Here is a 25,254-nt window from a genome sequence, read left to right as displayed (position 1 = left end):
TTTCCACACAGGAGACAGAATTCAAAGGTAATTAACTTCCCTGTTAAGCTTGTTAAGTCACATGGTTTCTCTGAGCACAAGCACAGGTACTGTAATAGACCATTACGTGTGCATGTCAGAGAGTGTCAGGTTAAGGATATAATGCTGGTCTCAGCTTCTTGAATCTAATTACAAACTGTGTGGTTTTGGTTCTCTTAAATGTAAGGAAGCAGTTATCTTTTTTTTTAATTCAGCAAGTCACACTTGCTAATAGTCAAAGCTTTTTCACCCACCACCTTCCAACTCCAAACCAGTTTCTTCCACCCACGCCCTGGAGAATGTATTCCAAATGTTATGCAACATTTTAGAATTTAAATTGGCATTCAGTGAAAGCATTGCTTGCATCAAACCTTTAAGTGCAGATTGTGCAAGATATCAGGAGAGGAAAAGACAAAAATACAGCAGAAGATAGCTGGCTGTTTTTCTTGTTTGATCAGGTTGTGGAAGTTGCCACCCCTCAGAAAATTATTCTGCAGTAAAATGTGGTACAATGATCACATGCCCATGAAATATCAGGCTCCCCTCCTCCAGCTGTTTGCAAATATCGACACAGCAGGATTGTGTAGTGAGATGTACAGCCTGATGGCATCCCACAGAGGAAGTAATTCCAAGCGTTAAACAAAGAGACATTAAGGAATTTGCCAATTCCTATCTTGTCTGATTTCAAACACTTTAAGACGGATACAAGGAAAATGAAGAAGCAGCCAACAGTGCTCATTACTCTTTTTTTTTGCAAGCTATCCTTTTTGATCATGTGATTTGTCCAAGATTCTGTCACACATATCCAAACAAGCAATTTGTGAATGTACTGAACGTGTCCTCTTTTACTTCGGAACACAGCTGTAGGGTAAGTATTCTCAAATCAGGATCAGTGCATGCAAAATTCTATTTCTCCTGCCCAGTGGTTCCAAAGAAAGCTCCACATTCCAAGCTGCTACTGATAGCACAGCAAAAGTCTGCCAGCACCAAGAGGAAAATTCAGGATAACAGTGTTATTCTATCAACTTACAAAGCAATAAAGAAATCCCATGAATCATGGGATATCCCAAGGATGACATAACGTTTGCCAGGCTTGATGCTACAACAATATATATCTTAGAAGTCTGAAGCTAATTTTTTTTTAAAAAGTGTGTGCCAGAAAGTGCATCAGAAATCTAGAAATTCACATATTTATGAATATATAAATCAAATCACAAGATAACTTCAGGCAATTACAGCATTATCTAAATTCTTAGAGCATGAACTACATTTGTAATATTATTTCTCTAAAGGATTTTTAACATTCTCCTTTAAAACGTAATTCTCAAGGCTGCAAAATGAATTTATTTACCAGAGGTGTGGCTTCCGTGAAATCCATCAGAAGATCTCCAGGTTCCAAGGCAAATGTACTTCCAGTATCAGTAGGACTCTGAAGGACATCCAATAATTCAGTAACAATTAATGGATTTGAGTTCTATTCCATGCCTTCATTTTACCATTTTACCTGTATGAAATGTAACTCTCATATTTGCAAGCCACATGACAGCAATACAAAGCATTCTGATATGCCAGGGCACTCTAAAAGCCTCAGAAATTGGAGGGAGGGTTGCACCAACATAGTCCTTTGTGAGTTAAAAAGAAAAGGCACACCTGTGTCAGTGTACTGTATGCTGCTCAACATGTACTATGGAATAATTAATATTAGCTCTCCAAAATGCTCTTGATGTTGCCCATTACTGGGAAAAATTGTCTGATACATTTATTAATTGTACTGTGGTGCTTCTGACATAAACAAACATGAAAAGAATGTAAAAACATTCAAGAGCTCAACGCCCAACAAACCGAGGTGAAACTACGCAATGGCCAATATTAGGATTTACAGCTGAGTACAACTGGCTTCAATGTAAAGGAGGTTTGGACTGACTCCGGCAGTGATTCGGATTATTGTAGCACTTTCACACAATATAGAAGGATGAAGAGATGCCTGAAAAGGGTGCCTTTCTGTATCAAAATTCTGAGAAATGAGACTTTCTGAAAGATTACTTCCCAATAGTTTATGAGTCAGTGCTCTATAACAGATAGCTTTGTAAGTTTACCACTTCATGGATACCTAACCTCCAGGACTAGATAAATCAAGCTGAATGTGAGAGACCCATAGGCATTTCATAGGGGGCTTTCTGATATGCTGGTGAAATGTGAGGTCCACTCAGTGCCGTTAACTGCTATTGACCTCATCCGTTAAGCCTTTTCACCTGTCATTCTAACTGGAGGTACCTTTGTACATGAAGAAAAATGTCCTTCTGAAGTTGCTTTATGTGAAGCAGGAGATGCTGATGAGGGTGGTGGAGAGGCTCCCACTGCTGCCGCCAGTGCTGGGGGAAGATCATCTTCATCGCTGTGTTGATTTAAAAGGCATTAAAATTAGGTTATTGCATGATTTAATACAGGGGGAACCAAAGTGGAGCCTGGGCCTATATGCTGGCCCTTAAGGTTCTTTTGGAAGCTGACTGTTCCCCCACCCATTCCACACACACATAAAGTACGAAAAATTGTGCATTTCCTCTCCTGGAAGCTTGGGGGAATTATGATTCATCTTCTAAATAGATCCCTTAATTGTAAGGCTATTATTCACTAGATACGTGGTTTAATCCATAACTGGAAGAAGCCGAAATTAACATGGTTGGGGAGAATCTCTTCCATCAAAATGTCTGTCCTACCAAAATTTTGTCATCTGTTCCATACAATTCCAGTTGGATTACCAAAGGATCTCTTGAAAAACTGGCATGGAATAGTTGAGAAATTTATACACACAGGAAAGAGATCAAGAGTACCAAATACAATATAATATAAAGGAAATAAAGAAGGTGGGCTAGGAATTCCTGACCTGCATTGTTATTATGTAGCTTTTCAGATCAGGCAGCTGCTTAGACAGAATAATTAGGACAAAGAATGTACATGGTTACTGCCTGAATCACCAAGGAGAGGCTGGAAAAAACTATTCGGAATTCCATTTCTCCTTAGGGGGGAAAAAAAAACTCCAATATATGCATAAAACTAGAGATGGAGGTATTCATATTCGTATATGAATACAAATATCCCCATGCAGCTGGAGTTAACAAGGGTCAGGCCCCTGGCGCCAGAACATTCACTCGCATATCTGGTGGCGGTGGCCCCTCTCTTTGTTCGAATTGCTCCAGAATGTCACTGAGCTAGCCACTCAGCAGGAGTGGGTAGCCAACCGAGAAGGGAACAGTGCTCGGGAGCAATTGGAAGAATGAGTGAGGGCGGCAGCGGCGGACGTGTGAGTGGATGGTCTGGCCCAAGAGGCCAGACCCTCATTAACTCCAGCTGCATTGGGATATTCGTATATCAAATGCCCCCCTCTCTATACAAATACAAATACAAAATACCCCCATCTCTACATAAAGCCCATTTTTGAATATTCTCTTTAATGAATTTGGGTGAATGGAAGACAAGATTATTATCATCTATCCCTCATCCCCTTCTCAAGTCAACCTCTGTTTTGAAACAATGATAAATGGTTGCTGTCTAGCATCTGGAAGGAAAGTGCCTTAGTTTCAATGACCTGATCTTAGGCAACACACAAAAAACTAGGACTCAACTTTTGGTGCAACTTGGTCATATAAAAATGTCATGGTTCTAAATCCAACAAATAACTAATTCATTTGCCTACCTCAGATTAGAGTAGTAGTTGGTGAACTTCTAATACCAATGCAAAATATAATACTATTGATTAATGACAACTATAAGGACCTGAATGCCAAGATTTATCCTACATTAATTAATACATTTTAGATCTGAAGGATCTCGAAGATGTTTTGGGGAAAAGACTGTGGATTTACTATTACAGGCAAAGAGTGGGAAAGGCTGTGGAGTGAAAAAAAACTTTTATATTCATTTCAGCATCTGTAAGAGAGCACTGCCTCAGTGGCCAACTTGATGGTAATGCACTCCACTCAATTTGAATTACACAAAAATCTGGATCTAAATTGTTGGAGAGGCAGCAAAGCAACTGGTACATATTTACATTCCTGTTGGCACTGCCCTAGAATATTTAATTTTGGGGTGAAAGTGTTTGATAAAATTGAAAAGATAACATCACAAAGGATTGTTATGACTCCAGCATGGCAATGAATAAATTTCTGTTTGGACTTCAATACATTATTACATCAGGAAGAGTTAATTATTTCTCTAGGTAGCAGCTAGACAAATGATTGCTTAATCTTGGAAAGCAGCTGCAGAAAAGTCAATAAATGCTTGGCAATCTAAAATATGGAAATTAGCACTGGTAGAAAAACTCACTAGACAGTCATGATTAAGGTACCAGAATTCCAGCACAGACTCATTTCGTAAAACTTTGCTTCCTTTTATTTAGTGTTGTAATTATTTATTTTATTTTATTTTATTTATTATACTTATATCCCACCCATCTAGTCATTGACTATGCTGGGCGGCTCACAGCAAGTGGAATAAAAACAATTAAAATATAACAACAATTTACAACAATAAACAATCATTCAAGATGGGAGAAAAAGAAAAAAAATAGATGAAGTTGTGCCCAGAAGGAAGGCCTGCCTAAATAGCCAGGTTTTAAGTTGGCTTTTGAAAGTACCCAGCAAAGGGGCCGCACGAATCTCAGAGGGGAGATCATTCCAAAGACGAGGAGCCACTGCCGAGAAGGCCCAGTTTCTTGTTTTTTTCTTTCTGGGCCTCCCGCTGCGTTAGGCTCCTCAGCTGCACCTCCTGGCTAGATCAAGTGATACAGGTAGATCTAGGTGGGATGAGGCGTTCCACCAGATATTGAGGTCCTAAACCATTTAGAGCTTTATATGTAATCATTAAGACTTTGAAATCAATGTGGAAACGAAAGGGCAGCCAATGCAATTTGGCCAGGGTGAGAGAGATATGTTGATGTTTTCTCACCCCACTGAGAAGTCTGGCTGCTGCATTCTGCACCATTTGAAGCTTCTGCATCAATCTCAAAGGTAGCCCCATGTAGAGCGCATTACAGTGGTCTAATCTCGAGATTATAAGCGCATGGACCAAAGTGGGGAGCGTTCCAACATCAAGATAGGGATGCAGCTGGACAATCCGGCAAAGATGGAAATAGGCAGAGCGGACCACTGATGCCACCTGGGTTTCCATGGTGAGCGCCGGGTCCAGATGGATCCCCAAGCTGCAAACCTCACTCTTCGTGGTGAGAGTCAACCCCCCCCCCCATGAGAGGGAGTTTCCCAAACCGCTGATGGTGGGGCCACCAACCCTCAGGATCTCCGTCTTGTCTGGGTTCAGTCTCAGCCCATTTTCCTGCATCCATTGCAGTACAGTCTCCAAACAGCGCTGAAGGGACAAAATGGCATCCACTGTGGTTGGAGAAAAGGAGATATAGAGCTGAGTGTCATCAGCATACTGATGGCACGATGCCCCACACCCCCTGATGACCCCATGCAGCGGCCTCATATAGATATTAAACAGCATTGGAGAGATAATCGAGTCCTGTGGGACCCCACAATTGAGGCTCCATGGGGCCAAAACCCTCTCCCCAAGCTGTACTCTCTGAGGACAGTCCTCCAAGAAGAAACAGAGCCAGGCAAATGCCAGGACACCAATTCCCAGCTCGGAGAGCCTCCTCATGAGGATACCGTGGTCGATGGTATCAAAGGTGGCTGAGATATCGAGGAGAACCAACAGAGACATTTCACCGGTCGGCCTCCCTCAGTAGGTCATCTAACCAGGCAATCAATGCCGTTTCTGTACCTTGGGGCAGCCTGAAACCCGACTGAAACAGATCCAGGGCATTTGTTTAATCCAAATGAACCTGAAGCTAATCGGCCACCACCTTCTCCAGCACTTTACTAATGAAAGAAAGATTGGCGATGGGCCTATAGTTGCCAATATCGTCCACGGCCAAATTTGGTTTCTTCCTAATGGGCCTAATGAGTGTCTCCTTGAGGGCAAGAGGAAACCTGCCCTCCAGGAAAGACTCATTAATTATTGCTGTGGCCCATTCAGTTGTTATAGGCTTGACTGCTTTGATTAGCCAGGATGGGCAAGGGTCAAGGAATGAGGTGGTGGCCTGACAGTGATCAGTGCTTTGTCCACAATATCTGGCATCACAGGCTGAAAGAGATCAAGACTCACCGGGCAAGACGGAGAGCTGGATATCTCTGCTTGATGCACTGTATCCAAAAAAGGAGAGAGCTCCTGGTGGGTGGCCTCCACTTTAGATTATACTTATTATTTTAATCATCCCCAAGCCTCTCATATTGACTTCTGGAAAAATGTGCTAATTCAATTAAGTAACACGATCTGATGCTCTTGTGGTGTATGTTATATTGGAGGATTGTAATTTTTATTGTTATTTTTGTACAGTGTATTCTTATTTAAATATAGATGTTCTTGTCATTACAGAGGACTGGAATGCTAAAGTAGGGAGTCAAGAGATAAAAGGAACAACAGGTAAGTTTGGCCTTGGAGTTCAAAACGAAGAAGGCCAAAGGTTAATAGCGTTTGTCAAGAGAACAAGCTGGTCATCACAAACATTCTTTTCCAACAACACAAGAGGAGACTCTACACATGGACATCACCAGATGGGCAATATCGAAATCAGATTGATTATGTTCTCTGCAGCCAAAGATGGAGAAGCTCTATACAGTCAGCAAAAACAAGACCTGGAACTGATTGTGGCTCTGATCATTTCTTATAGCAAAGTTCAAGCTTAAACTGAAGAAAGTAGGAGAAACCCTAAAGCAAATCCCTTATGAATACACAGTGGAAGTGAAGAACAGATTAAAGGAACTCGATTTGGTGGACAGAGTGCCAGAAGAACTATGGATGGAGGCTCGTAACATTGTACAGGAGGCAGCAACAAAAACCATCCCAAAGAAAAGGAAATGCAAGAAAGCAAAGTGGATGTCCAATGAGGCCTTACAAGTAGCAGAGAAGAGAAGGGAAACAAAATGCAAGGGAGATAGAGAAAGTTAAAAAAAATGGAATGCAGGCTTCCAAAGAATAGCAAGGAGAGACAAGAGGGCCTTCGTAAATGAACAGTAAAAAGAAATAGAGGAAAATAATAGAAAGGGAAAAACTAGAGAGCTGTTCAAGAAAATTGGAAATATTAAAGGAACATTTTGCGCAAAGATGGACATGATAAAGGACAAAAATGGGAGGGACCTCACAGAAGCAGAAGACATCAAGAAGAAGTGGCAAGAATACACAGAGGAATTATATCACAAAGATCTGGATGTCACGGACAACCCAGATAGTGTGGTTGCTGACCTTGAGCCGGACATCCTGGAGAGTGAAGTCAAGTGGGCCTTAGAAAGCTTGTCTAACAACAAGGCCAGTGGAGATGATGGCATTCCAGTGGAGCTATTTAAAATCTTTAAAGATGACGATGTTAAGGTGCTACACTCAAGGTGCCAGCAAGTTTGGAAAACTCAGCAGTGGCCAGAGGATTGGAAAAGATCAGTCTACATCCCAATCCCAAAGAAGGGCAGTGCCAAAGAACACTCCAACTATCATACAATTGCACTCATTTCACACGCTAGCAAGGTTATGCTCAAAATCCTACAAGGTAGGCTTCAGCAGTATGTGGACTGAGAACTCCCAGAAGTACAACCTGAATTTCTAAGGGGCAGAGGAACTAGAGACCAAATTGCCAACATGTGCTGGATTATGGAGAAAGCCAGAGGGTTCCAGGAAAACATCTACTTCTGCTTCGATGACTACGCAAAAGCCTTTGACTGTGTGGACCACAGCAAACTATGGCAAGTCCTTAAAGAAATGGGAGTTCCTGACCACCTTATCTATCTCCTGAGAAATCTATATGTGGGACAGGAAGCAACAGTTAGAACTGGATATGGAACTGATTGGTTCAAAATTGGGAAAGGATTATGACAAGGTTGCATATTGTCTCCCTGCTTATTTAACTTGTATGCAGAATACATCATGCGAAAGGCTGGAGGAATCCCTAGCCGGAATTAAGATTGCTGGAAGAAATATCAACAGTCTCGGATATGCAGACGTTACAACTCTGATGGCAGAAAGTGAGGAGGAATTAAAGAACCTCTTAATGAGGGTGAAAGAGCAGAGTGCTAAATATGTTCTGAACCTCAGCATCAAAAGTATTAAGATCATGGCCACTGGTCCCATCACCTCCTGGCAAATAGAAGGGGAAGATATGGAGGCAGTGACCAATTTTACCTTCTTGGGCTCCATGATCACTGTAGATGGTGACAGCAACCACGAAATTAAAAGACTCCTGCTTCTTGGGAAGAAAGCAATGACAAACCTAGACAGCATCTTAAAAACCAGAGACATCCCCTTGCCGACAAAGGTCCGCATAGTCAAAGCTATGGTTTTTCTAGTAGAGATGTATGGAAGTGAGAGCTGGACAATAAAGAAAGCTGACCGCCAAAGAATTGATGCTTTTGAATTGTGATGCTGGAGGAGACTCTTGAGAGTCCCCTGGACTGCAATGAGATCAAACCTATCAGTTCTGAAGGAAATCAATGCTGAGTGCTCACTGGAAGGACAGATCCTGAAGCTGAGGCTCCAATACTTTGGCCATCTCATGAGAAGAGAAGACTCCCTGGAAAAGACCCTGATGTTGGGAAAGTATGAAGGCAAGAGGAGAAGGGGACGACAGAGGATGAGATGGTTGGACAGATGGTTGACCAAACTCCGGGAGGCAGTGAAAGACAGTTGGGCCTGACGTGCTCTGGTCCATGGGGTCACGAAGAATCGGACACGACAAAACAACTAAACAACAAATGTGCAGGTTTCACTTCCAAGTCTGATTGTTCATGCACAGAAGTTTGAAAGAGTTCTTAAGGGAAAATTTGTTATCAGCTTCTAATTGTTTGGCGCCCAACTAGTTAAAGAGGAGTTATTGCACAAGAGTGTGGGGATAGTTAACATAGAGCCTATGGCACTATTCCACCTATGAGCACCTGTGAAGTTCTTTGAATTTTTAAATTTAACTTTTTCCAGGTGACTGAAAGTGTTTCAAAAATATTGGTTGTAGAGGAGGAGCTTTGTCGTGGTGCAGCCAGCAGCTTCTGGGAACAGCTCCCAGAAAAAGCTGGAACCGCTAGGTCTGGGATCCCTCTAGAAAATGGGGAATCGAAGGGGAGACCAAGAGAGGTCTCCCTAAAGCAGTTGGTTAGCTCCAGAAAGTAGAAGATTGGGCAGCAACTCGATTTTTCTTCCTTCTGAAAATTCACACAAGCATAGACCAACAGGAAGCCATATTGGCAGATCAGCCAGCAGAACTCCGCTGCCGAGGATAAGAGAACAAGAAGAACGGCCGAAAATATACAATAACAAAGTAAGTGGAAGCCTTTGATTTATGAAAAACCTTATTAAAATGAAAAAGAAATGAGAGTGAAAATATTTGACTGAAAAAAGATAGCAGCGGCAGATCTGGCTTGCCAGCCTGCACCTTCAAAAATGAAAGGAAACTTGACTTTTAAACAGCAGGTTGGTTCAAGGTCAAACTGAGAGAACAGTGAGACAGAAAAATCTGGTGTTTTTGGAAAAAAATCCCAGAGAAAATAATACTGGACAGGCTTTAAGGGACTAAAACTTGGTGAATGCTATATATCCTGGATCTTTTTCCTCAGATTGTGTGGGACTCTGATAGCAAAATCATGCTGGGTTTTCAGAGAAGGAGAAATAAGCTTTTGGAAGTTAAAAAACAAACTGTGAATCACCAGCGATAAGATCCTAACTGAATAGACTGAGGAGATTGATGAATGGCACTTTGATAACAGAACCTTGCTGGGCTTTTGAAGGAGGAATAAACTTTTGTAAATAAAAAAATGGTCTGGAAATCATCAGCAAGACACATAACTGAACAGGCTGAGAAGCTTACAAAACCAGGACTGGAGTCTGACGGATTATAGCAACATCTATTGGAGAGATCGACTTCCTGTGTCTGCTGTTTAGTTTTGACTTTTTCTTTGCTGGACTGTGTAAGATTCTGATAATACTGCCACGGCTGTAATTTAAATTATTTGACTAAAAGTTGATTTATACAGTGGTGCCTCGCATAACGATGTTAATTGGTTCCATTAAAAACATCGTTATGTGAAAACATTGTTAAGCGAAACACCATTTCCCATAGGAATGCATTGAAAACCGGTTAATCCATTCCAATAGGAGCCTATTCAATACATTTCAATGGTGAAAAAAAATCACCAAAAATTCAAAAAGACTCAGAACGAAGCCAAATTACTTTAACGAAGGTTTTATTAGGTGCACTAACGATTCCAAGCATTTTAAACGTTTTTAAACATTTTAGAATATTTTTAAAATAGCGAAAACAGGGCTGTAAAAAAAACTTTAAGCGAAACAGGGGACCTAAAACTGTCATCGTTAAGTGAAGCAAGGTCCCAAACATCGTTATGCAAAAATCCCCCATAGGAAACATCGTTAGGTGAGGCGGCAAAATTTCCAGCAAAGGCCATCGTTATGCAAATTCATCGTTGAGCGAGGCATTCATTAAGTGAGGCACCACTGTATAATACCTGGGTAAGGGGGAGAAGAATTATCAAGGGGAGGTGGAGGATGATGGGTTTGGTCTGTTGATAAAATAGTGGAAACTAAAGAGCATTATTTATACAGATCATACTCTCTGGAAAGATGGAAATGACCCCTGACAAAATTAGATATCAACTGTCATAGACTTTGTTAGATAAAGAATGGCAAGTTACCATGCAAATGATAATAATAACAGGATTTAAGCAGGTAAATGAGCGTCTCAGCCAGATTGAAGATTTGATGGAAGAGAAATCATCAGATGTTAAACAACAGCTAAAGGAACCTGTATTAACTCCAGAACTGTTTATTGAGTGTGATGCCAGGAAATTTAGAGGGGATTAAGTGTTACCCAGTAAACTATTTAGCTACAACAATCAGAAAATGTGAGGTTAAAAACCGGGTTACTGTCCTGGATTTGTCCTTCCCTTCCAAAAAATGGAAGAAAATAGAGTCAGAGAAACAAAAGAAGCATATTGAGAAAATATGGGAAGTGACTGAAATGTATACCCTTTCAGGCCTGCTGAATGTATGTCCAAGACAAAAGGAAATTGAAAGAGGGGATGTATTTTACAATTGGTCTCGGTTTCCTGATAGTGTTGGAATAACTTAGATTCAAATCATAACATAATTTTAAGTGGAAAGCTAGAGGGTAATCAAACAGTTTAAAAAAAGAAGTAGAAAGTTGATCTTTTATTGAAAAATGAATAGATTGCATGCTTGTATACTTAATATGAATAGATTGGATGACTGTATACAGTATTTTGTGTTCTCCTATCCTCCAAATACTTTTTCCATCCCTTCCACTTCCTTTCACCCTTTGTATTCCCTACCCTATCCCTAGTAGTTTAAAAATAAAAAAATAAATAAAAAATGGTTGTTGATATGACAGATTAGTCTTTCACATTTGAAAGCAGAAAACTCTGTCAAAAAGTTGTGAAATGAATCACAGATTACAATCAGAAAAGAAATGTAGTGTGTTGTTTAACCTACAAAATGCATGACATTGCAATCCTACACGTTTACTAAGAAACAACCCCTGTGAGGATTTATATAGGCAAATACAAAATGGATTCACTTAAGTGAGTATAGAAATGCAGTCTGACAATTTATGAATGACATATGAGATAATTCTTGATTTCCTCAAAGGTATTTTTTTAAAATTATTTTGGTTCAGAAGTATTATCTTACCATTTCCTATTTTCGTCAATTTTGTGCATTACACCCGTTCTACAACACTATACATTTGAAAGCATTAGAAAGCTTCCATCCCACTTCTTTCATTTGCTTCATCTTGATATGAATTTCTGTTCAATAGGATAGCTAGATCACAACATGCCATTCCCTGAGATTTCAAGGCCAAGACCTGAGGCTATGGCCTGGATCCTTGTGATGTCATGAGGTTGATTTTTGTGATGTCACAGAGACCAGCAGAGGCAAAGCTTGAGGAGGAGTTGGAACTGTTTCTAGGTCAGTTAATTGTGGAAATGGGCATGAAGGTAATCTAGATCAGCCATTCCCAACCTTTTTTTTTTTACCATGGCCATTAACAGAATATGAAAGAAATAAATGCCGAATCATGTATAAGTTGCATGACAAACCATATAAAATGGTGTGTGAAGAATTGTTTCCAGTCTGCGGCCTCCATCAAATGTGCCAGGTTCCCTCGGGGGGGGGGGGGCATATGGCCTCTGATAAGAATGGTTGCTCTAGACAAATGCACCCAGAATATGAGTAAAAACCTGACCACCACAGTCAGGAAAAATACCACATCTTTGTATGGCTGGTTAGAAGCCAAAATGTGCCCCACAGCTGTAGTGGCTGCCACCACTCCGACTAGGGTTTACAACAGATGTGGCCTTACGTATAACACACATAATTAACAGGGAGTTTCCCTATGCTATACATGCTGCTGGGGCTTGCAAAGGGGACGCCACCAGCTCAGGAGAAGTCTTTGTTCTAAACCCTCCACCACCGCCGCCAAGATTTACGCTACAAGAAAACTCATGAAACCACCAGCTCCTGGCTTTTTTTATTTTTAATTTTTTTAGTAGCAGCACTTTAATGTAAAACCAGTGAGACCTGAGACTACTCCTGAATGGAGGAAATCGTTGTTGAGGCATCTTCTGCACAATAACTGAACATTTTTTTTTCTCCATTCCTTCTTACTCCGAAATGTGTTCCCCTTCTGGAGACCCAGAGAAGCACAGCAGCCCCTTGAGATTTCATCCAGCACCCAGAGACCTGTGCAATTCATCTTACTGAACATCATGCTCGCACAATATTTCATACGTTAGCTTTCTGAACAGACAATAGGAAGTAAAACTCCCTCCTTTTCTTACCCCACATTGAATGGGACTTTCTGTAACCTGAGTGAAGGCCAGCCCTGAACTGTTTTTGGCTGGTGTGCTAAAGACACTCCATCCCTGTTGGACTGTCACTCTGAGCTTCTGGTTTTATCTTGGCTATATGTTCTGCTGTTGCACTGGTTGTAAAAGTGTTCAAAATGTGGCCTTTTGTTTTCTCATTGTATTTCTTCTTGTATCATAAGCTGCCTTTCTAGAGAGCTTTTGTGGGGCTGGTACTGACTGTAAATTTTATGATTAAAAATGAATACATTAATTACTGGAATACATTGCACACAAAGCCACACCTAAATGGGTGCTATGTGTCTCAGATAATAACTTCAGTTATTATTTCATGATAGATTTCCCAGCTGCATCAGTATGTACCTTGGAAAACTTGTTTTTATTCAAACAAATACAATAGTATGTCAGCACACTGGGGCCTCTCGTAATACACCATTTCTTGCTTATTGGACAACAAAAGAATTGCTCTGTGTATTAATTAGGCACTTTATGAATGTCAAAGGATGGATTTTAATTCCTGACCTAGTTAATCTTTATTTTGTACTAGAACTGCTGGCATTCTTTCAAACTTTTCATATTACACATGTCAGAGCTGCTTCGGCTTTCTTCCCACTCTTGCTGAGTAAATCAGCTTCCTTGTACTTAATTGGTATGCAGGTTGAAATTTCTCCCAGGACTTGCCAATGCAATAAAGATCCTCAGTCCATTGAAAACAAAAACTTCAAGTTAAAGCTGCAGTCTAGTGTCCTAAAAACTGTTGCTTTGCACTCTGGCCAATAGCTAGACCAACAAGAATCAAACCCACTTCTTCTGCAATATAATCCTCTTCATTTTTAATATTTTTAAAAATTAAGGTACTTTCATTTCAGGGTTCAACATTTGTGTTCTTGCATATTGAACAGCTACACACAAAGTTTAGATGATTTGGTGCTCACTTATGCCTGAATTTTTCTACATTTGTTGCAATGTAATTCCCTTGTTTTTGGGGCACTATTTGGCCTAATAATCCCTGTTAATTTAGTTACCAAATAAAGACACTATGATACCCTTCCTTCAGAAACTGTACTGTGTTGCATGCTATCTGTATCTCTTTCTGATATACCAAAGAAAAAAGTTTGCTTTCACTTCTCTCTCAATAAGAACATCCATTCATTTGATTTCAGATCTCATTTTCAAGCCACGGGAAATTGGATTTAAAAGATGATGGAGAAGCCACAGACAAGAGCTTGCAAAAATCAAATAATGGCTGAAATTCTATTATGCAGCTCTATGTATGCAGCAGTAATGATGTCATCTGTAGCAGCAAATCATAGCTGATTAAAAGCTTCCTTGGGGGATTTGGGGGTTTACGTGATTTCATTGCATTGTCTGTTATTAGCTTACACCCCGAAGTGGCCTTTAATCAGAAGCAATTTGCCTTGAAGCAGTGGCAATTTGCCATTGATAATGACATCATTTCCAGGGCTCACATAGAGCTGAAAAAGAGGATTTCAGCCAATAAGTGGTATAAAATCTAAGGTGAAGTCACAGCGTAGTTTTTCACTTGTAGATTTGATCAAGAGACATTGATTTCCTTGTGGCAGGGGCACCCACTTACGTGCTTTGCAACCAGCCATGCATATCTAAAAAACATTATGGAGAACTTCATCTCTGTTCATAAATGAGAATCCAAGATTGCCATGTGAAGCAGCAGGGTGGGGGGGATTCAGTTATGCACAGAACTCCTGGCAGAGACTATAGAATGTTCTTCCCTCATTCTGTAATAGATAGGCTAAGTACCATATGTTTAGATTTTAAACATCGCTTCCTAACTTGCATGGAGGAAGACTCCATATATACAACAGGTCTGGCAACTATCATTTAGCAATCTCACCTTATCTTAAAGAATTCTCAAGGGAACTAAATATAATTGCCAAACCAGTATGGTAAAGAAACTTCCGGAGGGGTAGTGTTGCCTGTTAATGCAAAACAACAGACCAGTGATGATTTGTGACTAGGCACTCCCTGCAGAAAAATTATTGGGCAAGAGGTCCTCACTTTGCAGTCCATGTGCCATTCAGTAAATGAAGAGTGAATGACATTTTAAAGACTAAGAAATTTTCTTTGACCTATTTTGTAATGGAAAAAGTGCTGCAGTCCAAGAAAGCCTGTGCCTAATAAAATATTAGTCTTTCAGGTTCCACAGGTTTTGTTGTTGTTGCTGTTGCTGTTAATTTTGTTAGTACGGCACATACGTTCTCTGAAATTTGAAAAGAGATCCTTTATTGAAAGGGGTGCCTTTATCATGCCAGCTTTAACTTCTTTAAAAGCAATTGTCTCTTCAGCTTTACGTTTCACTTAAATACATGGCATTTAATGAGTACAAATGAACATTATTTTTATAGGCTAAATAACACATATCCGGAATAACAAACATAAACTATTAAAAGAATTACACTTACAAGCTGTATTGCCTTGTCAGCCTCCTCACACGTGGTGGTTTGATTTCCTGCTTATCTGATGCACTACTTGTTTGTGTTGACTCTGGCTGTGAAGGGGGAGGACTTCTAAAGATAGCAAACAAAATCACATATCTTGGCAAGTTAAATAATCTACAGTAAATTGATTCAAATTAAATAAATTTTCGTAATATTAAAATTTAATAAAGGTGCCTCTTTGAGACACATTTGATACCTAAGCATTTAACAAATAACTAAACTTCCTAAAACATCACATAACACAATGCATCAGATATGTACACATAAGATTAAAAGCATAAAATGCATGGTAGGCTGAACTACACTACAAAAACTTACATGAATAGCCATGGTCTTTGACATAAAATTAAGGATATTTAGAGCATGTCTAATATACAGGGAAAGATAATTCCTTATTGTGACTACCATCATGCTAAGTGCATGCTTTTCAGAAAGGACCTAAGGAGCATGTGTCATTGCCAGGAGTTCCTACCTAGATAATTTCATTGAGGTAGTGGTTCTACAATAGAGAAGACAGTTTCTTGGGTAATCAGTTCCTAAAGTTTGGGGTTGTGATAAATTAACAACAACATCTTAAACCTTGTCAGTAACAGATGAATGTGTAATGGTGTAATCCCTAAAAGCAGAGACATTGTGGGCTGCCCTATTCAGAAGCATAATTGAAGCATTCCACACCACTTGCAGCTTCTAGAGAACGTGGGCCATATTGCAACAGTCCAAACACGGAGTTGCCGTTGTCTGAGTTGCGTGAGCAAACAATACATGTCCAAGAACTGTCAAAGGCAGTGCACCAGCTGAAGCTGGTCAAAATCACTGAGAGAACAAGGGCCTCCACCTACAAAGATGGACCTGGGTGTATCCCACGATGCTCGCTTGATCTCTTATAGGAAGTGAATTTACATCCAGATCAGGTAGAAAACATGTTTCCTCAATCTCTGAACCACTGACCTACAAGACCTCCAACTTGCCAGGGCTCAGCCTCAGTGTATTAACCCCCACACAGCCCACCATTTCATCCAAGAAATGGTCCAGGTCCTGCATGGTCACACCTGCTTCAGATGTGCCACAGAAAAATATAATTTGGTATCATCAGCACGCCAAGGACACTTTGCTCCAAATTTCTTCATGACCACATTCAGCAGCTTCGAATAGATATTAGAAAGCAGTGGCTAAAAGATGATACTTGCAGCACATGACAGCAACAATTGCTAGGAATACAAGAAACAGTATCCCCCTTCCTTTCTAACCTCTTTACTCTTATCAATAATTCCGGCCTTATCCCCTCTCCCTGGCTTTCCTCAACTATTGTTCCAATTTTCAAAAAAGGTGACCCCTCCCTCCCAAACAATTACAGACCCATCAGTCTCCTATCCTTTATAGGAAAACTATACTCCAAATATCTCCTTTCGAAACTCACCTCTTGGTCCTCTGCTATTGGACTCCCCGGTAAAGAACAGATTGGCTTCCGCCCAGGCGCCTCCACCCTGGATCATACTCTCACACTCTCCTTCCTGATTAACAAATACACTAAACACTATGGTGCCAAAATGTACTCAGCCTTTATCGATCTCAAAGGCGCATTTGATTCGGTCAATAGAGACTTACTCTGGAGGAAACTTTCCAACTGGGGGATTGATCAACGCCTCCTGTTTCTAATACAGCGGTTACATTCCTCCAATACATGCCGAATCAGGATCGACCGTGCTGGCACCCTGACAGATAATATCCCTGTCACCAAGGGCGTACGCCAGGGATGTATCCTAGCCCCCCTCCTATTCAACCTCTTCCTCGCTGACCTCCCTTCCTCCCTAACTGGCACTGACTTTTCCCCCCCTGCTCTAAACAACTCGTCTACCCCTCTTCTTATGTATGCGGATGACGCCCTTCTCCTCTCTATCACTAAATTGGGCCTCCGCAAGCTCCTCCTCTCCTTTCAACAATACTGTTCCAGCAACGACCTAACCATAAATTCAGAGAAAACCAAAATACTGGTTTTTGGCAAATCCTGGGCCCCGTCTCCCTGGAGAATTGGTAACTCCACATACCAACAGGTCCAGACCTTCAGATACTTGGGGATTCTTTTCCATTTTCGGCACTCATGGAGCCCACACCGCACCTCTGCAATCGCTTCTTCCTCTCTCTCCCTCAGTGCAATTTCCCGTTTTCACTTTCATTCTGGTAATCAGTATGTACCTGCTGCCACCAGAATTTTATACTCCAAGACAATTTCCCAGCTACTTTATGGAGTCCCAATTTGGATCGAGGCAGCAAACTCTGAAATCGATAAGGTGGCTGCCTCCTTTCTTAGGAAAATCCTCGGGATCCCTAATCTTATCCGACTTTCCACCATTACTCTAGAACTGGGTATTCACTTACCCTCTACCCTAGCCTGGACCACCACCTTCAAGTTCTGGCTCAGAACTCACCTCCTAACCCCCTCTGACTCGATCCTACAAGATTTATTAAAGGACCCCTACACTTCTACGTGGTTTCACTTCATAGAAGCCAAACTATTGTCATTATCTCTCTCTGTCGAAACTCTCGCCGACATGAACCTCAACTCAGCATATCAAATCATTAGATCCAACCTTTATGACCTTGAACATGCAACCCTATTCTCCCAATTGAACCCCACCTGCTCTCCTCTTGCTTTTGGCCTATCCCCCTCCCTTGGCCGCCCCTCCAATTATTTTAACCAATTGTCCAACCCTCAAAAAAGACGAGCTTTTATGCTCGCTAGGCTGAATATCTTCCCATCTGCAGCCCATCTTGGGAGATTCACTCGAATCCCCCGCCCCAACAGATTGTGTCACTCTTGTGCATCCGAACCCGACTCCTTGGACCACATCTTACTCCGGTGCCCATCCCACAACATCCCCCGTAAGCGGCTACTTGGCCCACTCCTCTCTTCCCTCTCCCCTTTTTTCCCCGACCTTACCCCCATACTCCTGAGTGATTTCTCGCCTTTTATCACTAGTCAAGTTGCTGACTTTCTTCTTACTGTTATGAAGACCTCCCCTCCCCCCTCCCCCTACCCTAAACCCTCTGTAAATCTCTCTGAACCTAGCTTACTATAATCCCAACCTCACCCTTCCCCCCACCCGGTATTGGAATGTAACTATCTTGTGTACTCCCTGTACCCTGCAATGCCAATAAAGGTTTCTGCATGTGTGTGTACAAGAAACAGTATCCAACTGCATCTCTAGAACAGGTAGACTTTGTCTAGAGGGGCGGGGTATAAGTCCAAATAAAGTAAAGTAAAAGGTAGAGACATAGGGGTGCAACAGTGCCCCCAACCACCGAGACACTGAATTGGTCCGGAAGAATATCATAGTTGATGGTATCAGCTAACAAAGTAAGCAAAAGAAAGCCACACTCTTCTTGACCTTTTCCCAATAATAGTAATCAAACTGGCCATAGCAGGTAGATCCAGTTCTGAATCTAGGCCTAAACGCAGGGTGAAATGTATCTAGATTAAGAGTATAATTCCAGGGACTTCCGGCTTGATGCTGCAACGAGACAGCAGCAGGAGGACGGGGCTCCATCTCCTGGGCTGAATTCTGACCTGTCTCGGACCCCCCCCCGAGGGTTAAAACCACCCTGAAGAGCTGGTGAAATGGGGGAGAAGCCTATTGACCACAGGGGAATGGTGGTTACCCACGTTTGAGTCAGGAAACTCCCCAATCGACCGTCGGGCAGAAACAAGCAGCTGAACTAGCTTGCTTGCAAGTCGTCAGCAGCCGGATATGAAGGAGCGATAAAGCAGCCTAATTAACATCGTGCTACAAACGGGTAAGAAACATCTTTTAAAACTGTATCTATTTACTATCCCTGGACAAGACAACTTCTACAGCAGAAATAGGATCTCACAGCTCTCCATAATCGTTGATTGAGCTGCGGAGAAGCTGGGGAGAGGAATTGACGGAGGGAGACACAAGTAAAATAAATTGGGCATTAATTAGACACTAAATTATACATAAAAGGAGGAAGTTTGGTATTGTAAGAATTTTTTTCCCTGAAAACAATACTGATAACAAATTTGGAAAACAAAATCTGTTTATGCTATATGTAACAGCTATCTAAGGCACTGGCAAAATGCCTAGAATCAATGGCCTTGAATGTTCTATGATTGTTTGGAACTCCCTTTCCCTTTGAGGATGTAACTGAACTACAGAAATTAACCCTAGAAAGCCTAATTTAGCCAAAGTGGAACTTACAAAATGTATACTGGATGTTGAACTGAATGGGATCGTGAGCCTTTAGGCAGGGAAAATTCCCTACGTCGGAGACTGGATCCAAACTTAATGGAACTGGATTGATTACTTTAAGCATATGGAGAACTTTAACTTGGAATACAATTTTTTGACAAATTGGAACATAATGACACAATAAGGACAATTTGGGGAGGAAACAAAATCTACACTTCAAGCAATCTTAGAAATAGTGAGATCCCACCACAAACAGGCAAAATTATTCATGGTGCAGTTGAATAATTATAGTCAACAGGAAATAATGAAAAAGGGAATGAGATGGTGGTAGATGGCGTATGGCAACCTAAAGAAGGGTTGGAGGAAATTAATGGGGAAAACCTAGTGGAGTTGAGGAGAGTCTTAAGGGAAGATAAGAGAAGAAAATCAGCAGAAGCAATTAAAAATAGCCTGGAAGATATATTAGAGATAGACCAAGTGTATAAAAATATATTGGAGGTAAATCAAATGCATAAAATGGCCTTAGAGGGCACAAAAGATGGCAGAATGTTTAGAAAGTTAGAAACAAAAATTGAAAAAAAGATTAAGAGAAGGAATTACATAGAAAGATGAAAAAGGGAAAAACAGGAAGGTGGCCCTCAATATTGGAAAGCATGTACAGTGGTGCCTCGCTTAACAATGTTAATTCGTTCCAGCGAAATCACTGTAGAGCGAAAACGTCGTAAAGCGAAATTTAAAAACCCATTGAAACGCATTGAAAACCGTTCAATGTATTCCAATGGACTAAAAACTCACCATCCAGCGAAGATCCTCCATACGGCGGCCATTTTCGGTGCCTGTATAGCGAGGAATCCATCCCTAAGCACAGCGGGGAGCCATTTTAAGCACCTGGTGGCCATTTTGAAAACCCGACGATCAGCTGTTTTGATCGTTGTAATGCGAAGAATCAGTTCCCGAAGCAGGGAACCAATCTTTGCAAAGCGAAAAAACCCTGTTTAAAACATCGTTTTGCGATCGCAATTGCGATCGCAAAAACATCGTTGTGAAGCAGATTCCTCGTAATGTGGGGTAATTGTTAAGTGGGGCACGACTGTATATATCTAACTTCTGGAATTGCAAAGGGGCATATCTTATATATTAAAAAGAGAATTGAACGAAAATAAGGGAGTACTAATCAGGGTAAAGGCATAATATGGTGTTATTTTTTAAGGTAAATTGAAGCTAGATATAAGTTTGGAGTAAACAAATAGTACATAATGAACATGCATTAAAATGATATTGTTATAGATATGATAGAAAATGTGGAGATAGAAATGGCTAAACAACTATACAAAGAAAATCTGTATAAGATGTTCCAGTTAATATATATTATTTGTTAAGAACTTACTCAGTTATCATTGGTATAAATTACCTCAAATTGGTTACATTACCTCAAATGATATAGATCTGGAACTGGAATGACTTTTATTATGTTATTAGAAGATTTTGAAAACATTGTATACTATGAGAGTAATACAGTGGTGCCTCACTAGACGATTACCTCGCAAAACGGTTAATTCGTGAGACGATAGGTTTTTGCGATTGCTATAGCGCTTCACAAAACAGTTTTCCCTATGGGCGATTTTCACTAGACGGTGTTTCAGTCCGTGCTTAACAAGACGGTTTTTTCGGGACCGTTTTTTGCAAGACGACGATTTTGACAGCTGAGTCTGTGCTTTGCAAAACTTTTTTTTAGGGACGGTTCATTGCAAGGCAGCAATTTTGACAGCTGGGTCCGTGCTTCGCAAAACGGTTTCTCTATGGGTGATTTTCGCAAGATGATGATTTTTCCCCCATTGGAAAGCATTAAATGGATTTCAGTGCATTCCAATGGGGAACTGCATTTCGCAAGACTATGTTTTCACAAGACAGGGATTTTCGCGGAACGAATTAACATCGTATTGCGAGACACCACTGCATTATGATAATAGCCAATACTGTATACTACAGTACTTACATGGACTGTTTGAATGATTGGAAGATGTGTGGATTTGGGGGGACAATTAGGAAGATACCAAGATGAAAAAACAAATAATTGTAAGCAACCCATGTAACACAATGTTTGATAAGCATTAACCAAATGTAGATAGATTGAAAAACCAATAAAATGTATTTTTTAAAAATGAGTATAATTCGAAAGTGCTATTTGTTGCACTGAAAGATTTATGCCCATCCAAAGGAATGTATCATCAAGAACGATTGGGTCCAGGATGAGTTTCTTCAGGGATGGTTGCCCTCTTTTCTTCTCTTGGGGATGTACCAATGCCTCTTGAGTGAGGGTCTGAAACTTGAGTATGAACATTATACAGCCAGCATCAACTATAAGAAGCCAGTGCTACAAAAGATGGGTCCCTGGGTGAATGCATTTCCATGTTGAAGTGCTAGAAGATGTGGTCAACATCTGCTGATTCCATGGCAAGGATATCACTCATCAAGAGCCTTGTAAACACATCTGTAAAGGCTGGATACAAAGGAGGCTCTAAACTTCTTTGGTTGCTGTAAACATTGCTTGCTTCCACAGAACAAGCTAGAGACTGAACAGCCAATACCCGCTCATTTCTTTAGTGAGGCACTGATGATGTAGATGAGACATCACAGTACATCCCTCCTCAAGGCAGAGCAGACACCAGGAATGACTACTAGAAAAAGGGAGCTTGCCCTACAAAATAAACTTGTGAAAGGAGGCAATTTGTTGGAGAAAATAACACTGGTGCATGCAACCTAACATTGGGTTTCAGTGGGAAGGGGGCTTCACAGCCTAATTTAATTATGCCTTGCCACTAATCTATTAGCAAAGTCCCATTTCCAAGGATTAATGCAAGCTCCCCAATCCCTCTTCCTGTTTGTTTGCTTCCGGTTGTTTTCATTGCTCTCTCTTCCTCTCTGACTTTCAGCCTGAGCAGACATGTAAACTGAAGTTCCACAACTGTAAGTATTTTTTTTCTACTTAAGCTACTTGTAGAGTGATTTTTATATACAAAGGTCTAGTCACTGTGAGAACAAAAGAAGCTGGGTAGAAGCTGGGACTTTTAGTTCTCCTTTACATTTCCCCTGTGTTTCAGCTGACTTTTGTACTTTATGCTCTGCTGACCAAAAAGACATGCTGGTGCTGTAGGTTAAACCACGGAAGTCTCTGTCCTGCAAGGCTGGAAGACCAGCAGTTGTAAGAGTGAACTCCTGTCGCTTGTCCCAGCTCCTGCCAACATAGCCGTTTGAAAGCATGTAAAAATGCAAGTAGATAAATAGGTACCACTACGGTGGGAAGGTAACGGCGTTCCGTGTCTAGTGGCACTGGCCACATGACCACGGAAACTGTCTACAGACAAACGCTGGCTTTATGGCTTGGAAATGGGTATGAACACCGCCCCCTAGAGTGGACACAACTGGACTAAATGTCAAGGGGAACCTTTACCTTTACCTAACGAAAAGGAATTAACCAAAATTTTCTCCAATAGACTATGGGCCCAGGAAGGCAGGCAAGCAAAGAGACAGATTGTTGTTTTCTATTGCGATTCTCCCACACAAACACTTTTTAACCAAATCACATAACTAGCCAAAGAGAGTTGTTGTTTTGGCTCATTTTTTTGAATGCCATTTTTTGAGATCATACAAAGGATGAATTCTGATCAAAGTAGGAGTTTTTCTAGATAACCTCCAAAACTTACCTCTGCCAATTTTTCTCAAAAGATGGCCATGTTGAAGCTTAATTTAAGGGCCTTAAAGGTGCAACGCTGCTTAGAAAAAGATAGATTAGAAACAGATACGCAAGCTAGGATTGTTTGGGGAGACAATGTATAGCATTTATGCAGATACTGTAGAGAAAATTTCAAAATGATGTCTCCACAGGTACAGAACCACTCTGCAGGACTGCACACAGACCATGAATTTATTTATTTATTTATTTATTTATTACATTTATACCCCACCTATCTGGTCATATTGACCACTCTAGGCGGCTTACAACACACAAAGAAAACAAATATATAAAAACAATATCTAAATAAAAGGAAGTTTGTAGATAATTAAAAATTTGAGAAGATGGAGAAAGAGAACATAGTAATGAAAGAAAGGGAAGAGGTCAGGGATTAACTAGGAGGGGAAGGCCTGCCTGAACATCCATGTTTTCAGTTGTTTCTTAAAAGTACCCAGCGAGGGAGCCGCGCGAATCTCTGGAGGTAGATTGTTCCAGAGGCGAGGAGCCACCGCCGAGAAGGCACGGTTTCTTGTTTTTTCCTTCCGGGCCTCCCTTGGTGTCAGGCTCCTCAGCCTCACCTCCTGACTCGCACGAGTGACACGGGTAGAACTGGGTGGGAGTAAGCGTTCCGTCAGGTATCGAGGCCCTAAACCGTTTAGGGCTTTATACGTAAGCATCAGAACTTTGAAGTCGAGGCGGAACCGAATGGGCAGCCAATGCAGCGCGGCCAGAATAGGAGAAATGTGAAGAAGTGATTCCTATATCTGTATATGCCTCCACATAACAGACTCTGAAATATACAGTCATGTGAAAAAAAAGGTACACCCTCTTTAAATTCTATGGTTTTATGTATCAGGACAACAACTGCTTCTCTTCTAGCATTGCTGATGTATTTCCTCCTTAGCATTGTGTTAACCCACACTGGAATGCTCCAGAGCAGCAAACTACTAAAACGTCAGCTTTTATAGAGGTGGTCGTATTTGCTGATGATCAATTACTCAAGGGCATTTGGATAGCAACACCTGGCTGCTACTTAGCCTATTAATTCCTATGGAAGCATTAAGGGTGTACTTATTTTTTTACACATGGCTTCCCCATTTTGACTTTATCTTTGTAAAATAAATCATGACACAGTGAAATATGTCATGTGTTGTTGTTCCTCTGAGGTTGTATTCACCTAATTTTCAGACCTGCTAAGGAACAGATTATTTTTATTATGTCCTGATAGGTAAAACTGTAGAATTCAAAGATGGCATACTTTCTTTTTCACATGACTGTATTGTTCTGTAACTGTATTCAATCCTATATCCCATTACACACATCAATTGTGCTTAACCAATCCTAGAGTCAGCTCAGAAATCAAATGTAATCCAAATCCAGAAATACTAATTTATCAAGTATAGCTTTGACTACATGGTAAAAACCATGGGATTTACTCTGCTTATAAAACAGGTGAATTCAAAGTAGTTTTTACTGACTGCATGATGCAAAGGCTAATTCAAATCAGTCGAGCCCTTTTTGCTCCTAAAGTGGCTTTTTTTTCTCTGTTGCTGGTGGGCTCCTACTTTCTTAAGATAGACCAATTTGTTTCTAGGTAGTGTTTTCATGACAGAGGCAATTGCGGCATAATATTCAAGACCAGGGGAACATGCCTCTGCATTCTTTCTTCTACCCCAACCATCCTCCATTTTAGAAAAAAATCTTATACATATAAGATTAATGCTAGATTGCCTTATCACCTTTCTTCTGGGCCATAATTACTATTTATTGTATTAATGCTCCCATCAGTTCCTCCACAGATCAGCAGAGGTGGGACTAGAGGAAGGAAGGAAAGTAGGGGGCTGTGGGCTTGAAGGTAAATGACACTGAATCCAGTATAAACAATT

The 25,254-nt window shown here is 40.8% G+C and overlaps 1 protein-coding gene across 4 annotated transcripts in view; it reads right to left on the bottom strand.

Moving 5' to 3' along the window:
* Positions 1-25,254, bottom strand: part of EPB41L4B (erythrocyte membrane protein band 4.1 like 4B) — a 172,642-nt gene that overhangs the window by 22,568 nt on the left and 124,820 nt on the right. For all 4 annotated transcript variants that reach the window (XM_020804925.3, XM_078377647.1, XM_073003946.2 and 1 more), the window contains 3 exons: positions 15,392-15,496; positions 2,293-2,413; positions 1,370-1,447 (listed from right to left, as the gene is read on the bottom strand). In XM_020804925.3, the coding sequence (XP_020660584.3) occupies positions 1,370-1,447; positions 2,293-2,413; positions 15,392-15,496 (304 nt within the window). The remainder of the gene's footprint in view (positions 1-1,369; positions 1,448-2,292; positions 2,414-15,391; positions 15,497-25,254) is intronic.

Source organism: Pogona vitticeps, chromosome 6, assembly GCF_051106095.1.
Source record: "Pogona vitticeps strain Pit_001003342236 chromosome 6, PviZW2.1, whole genome shotgun sequence".
NCBI lineage: Eukaryota > Metazoa > Chordata > Lepidosauria > Squamata > Agamidae > Pogona > Pogona vitticeps.
The sequence above is the reverse complement of the archived record's forward strand: the minus strand, read 5'-3'. Positions and strand labels throughout refer to the sequence as shown.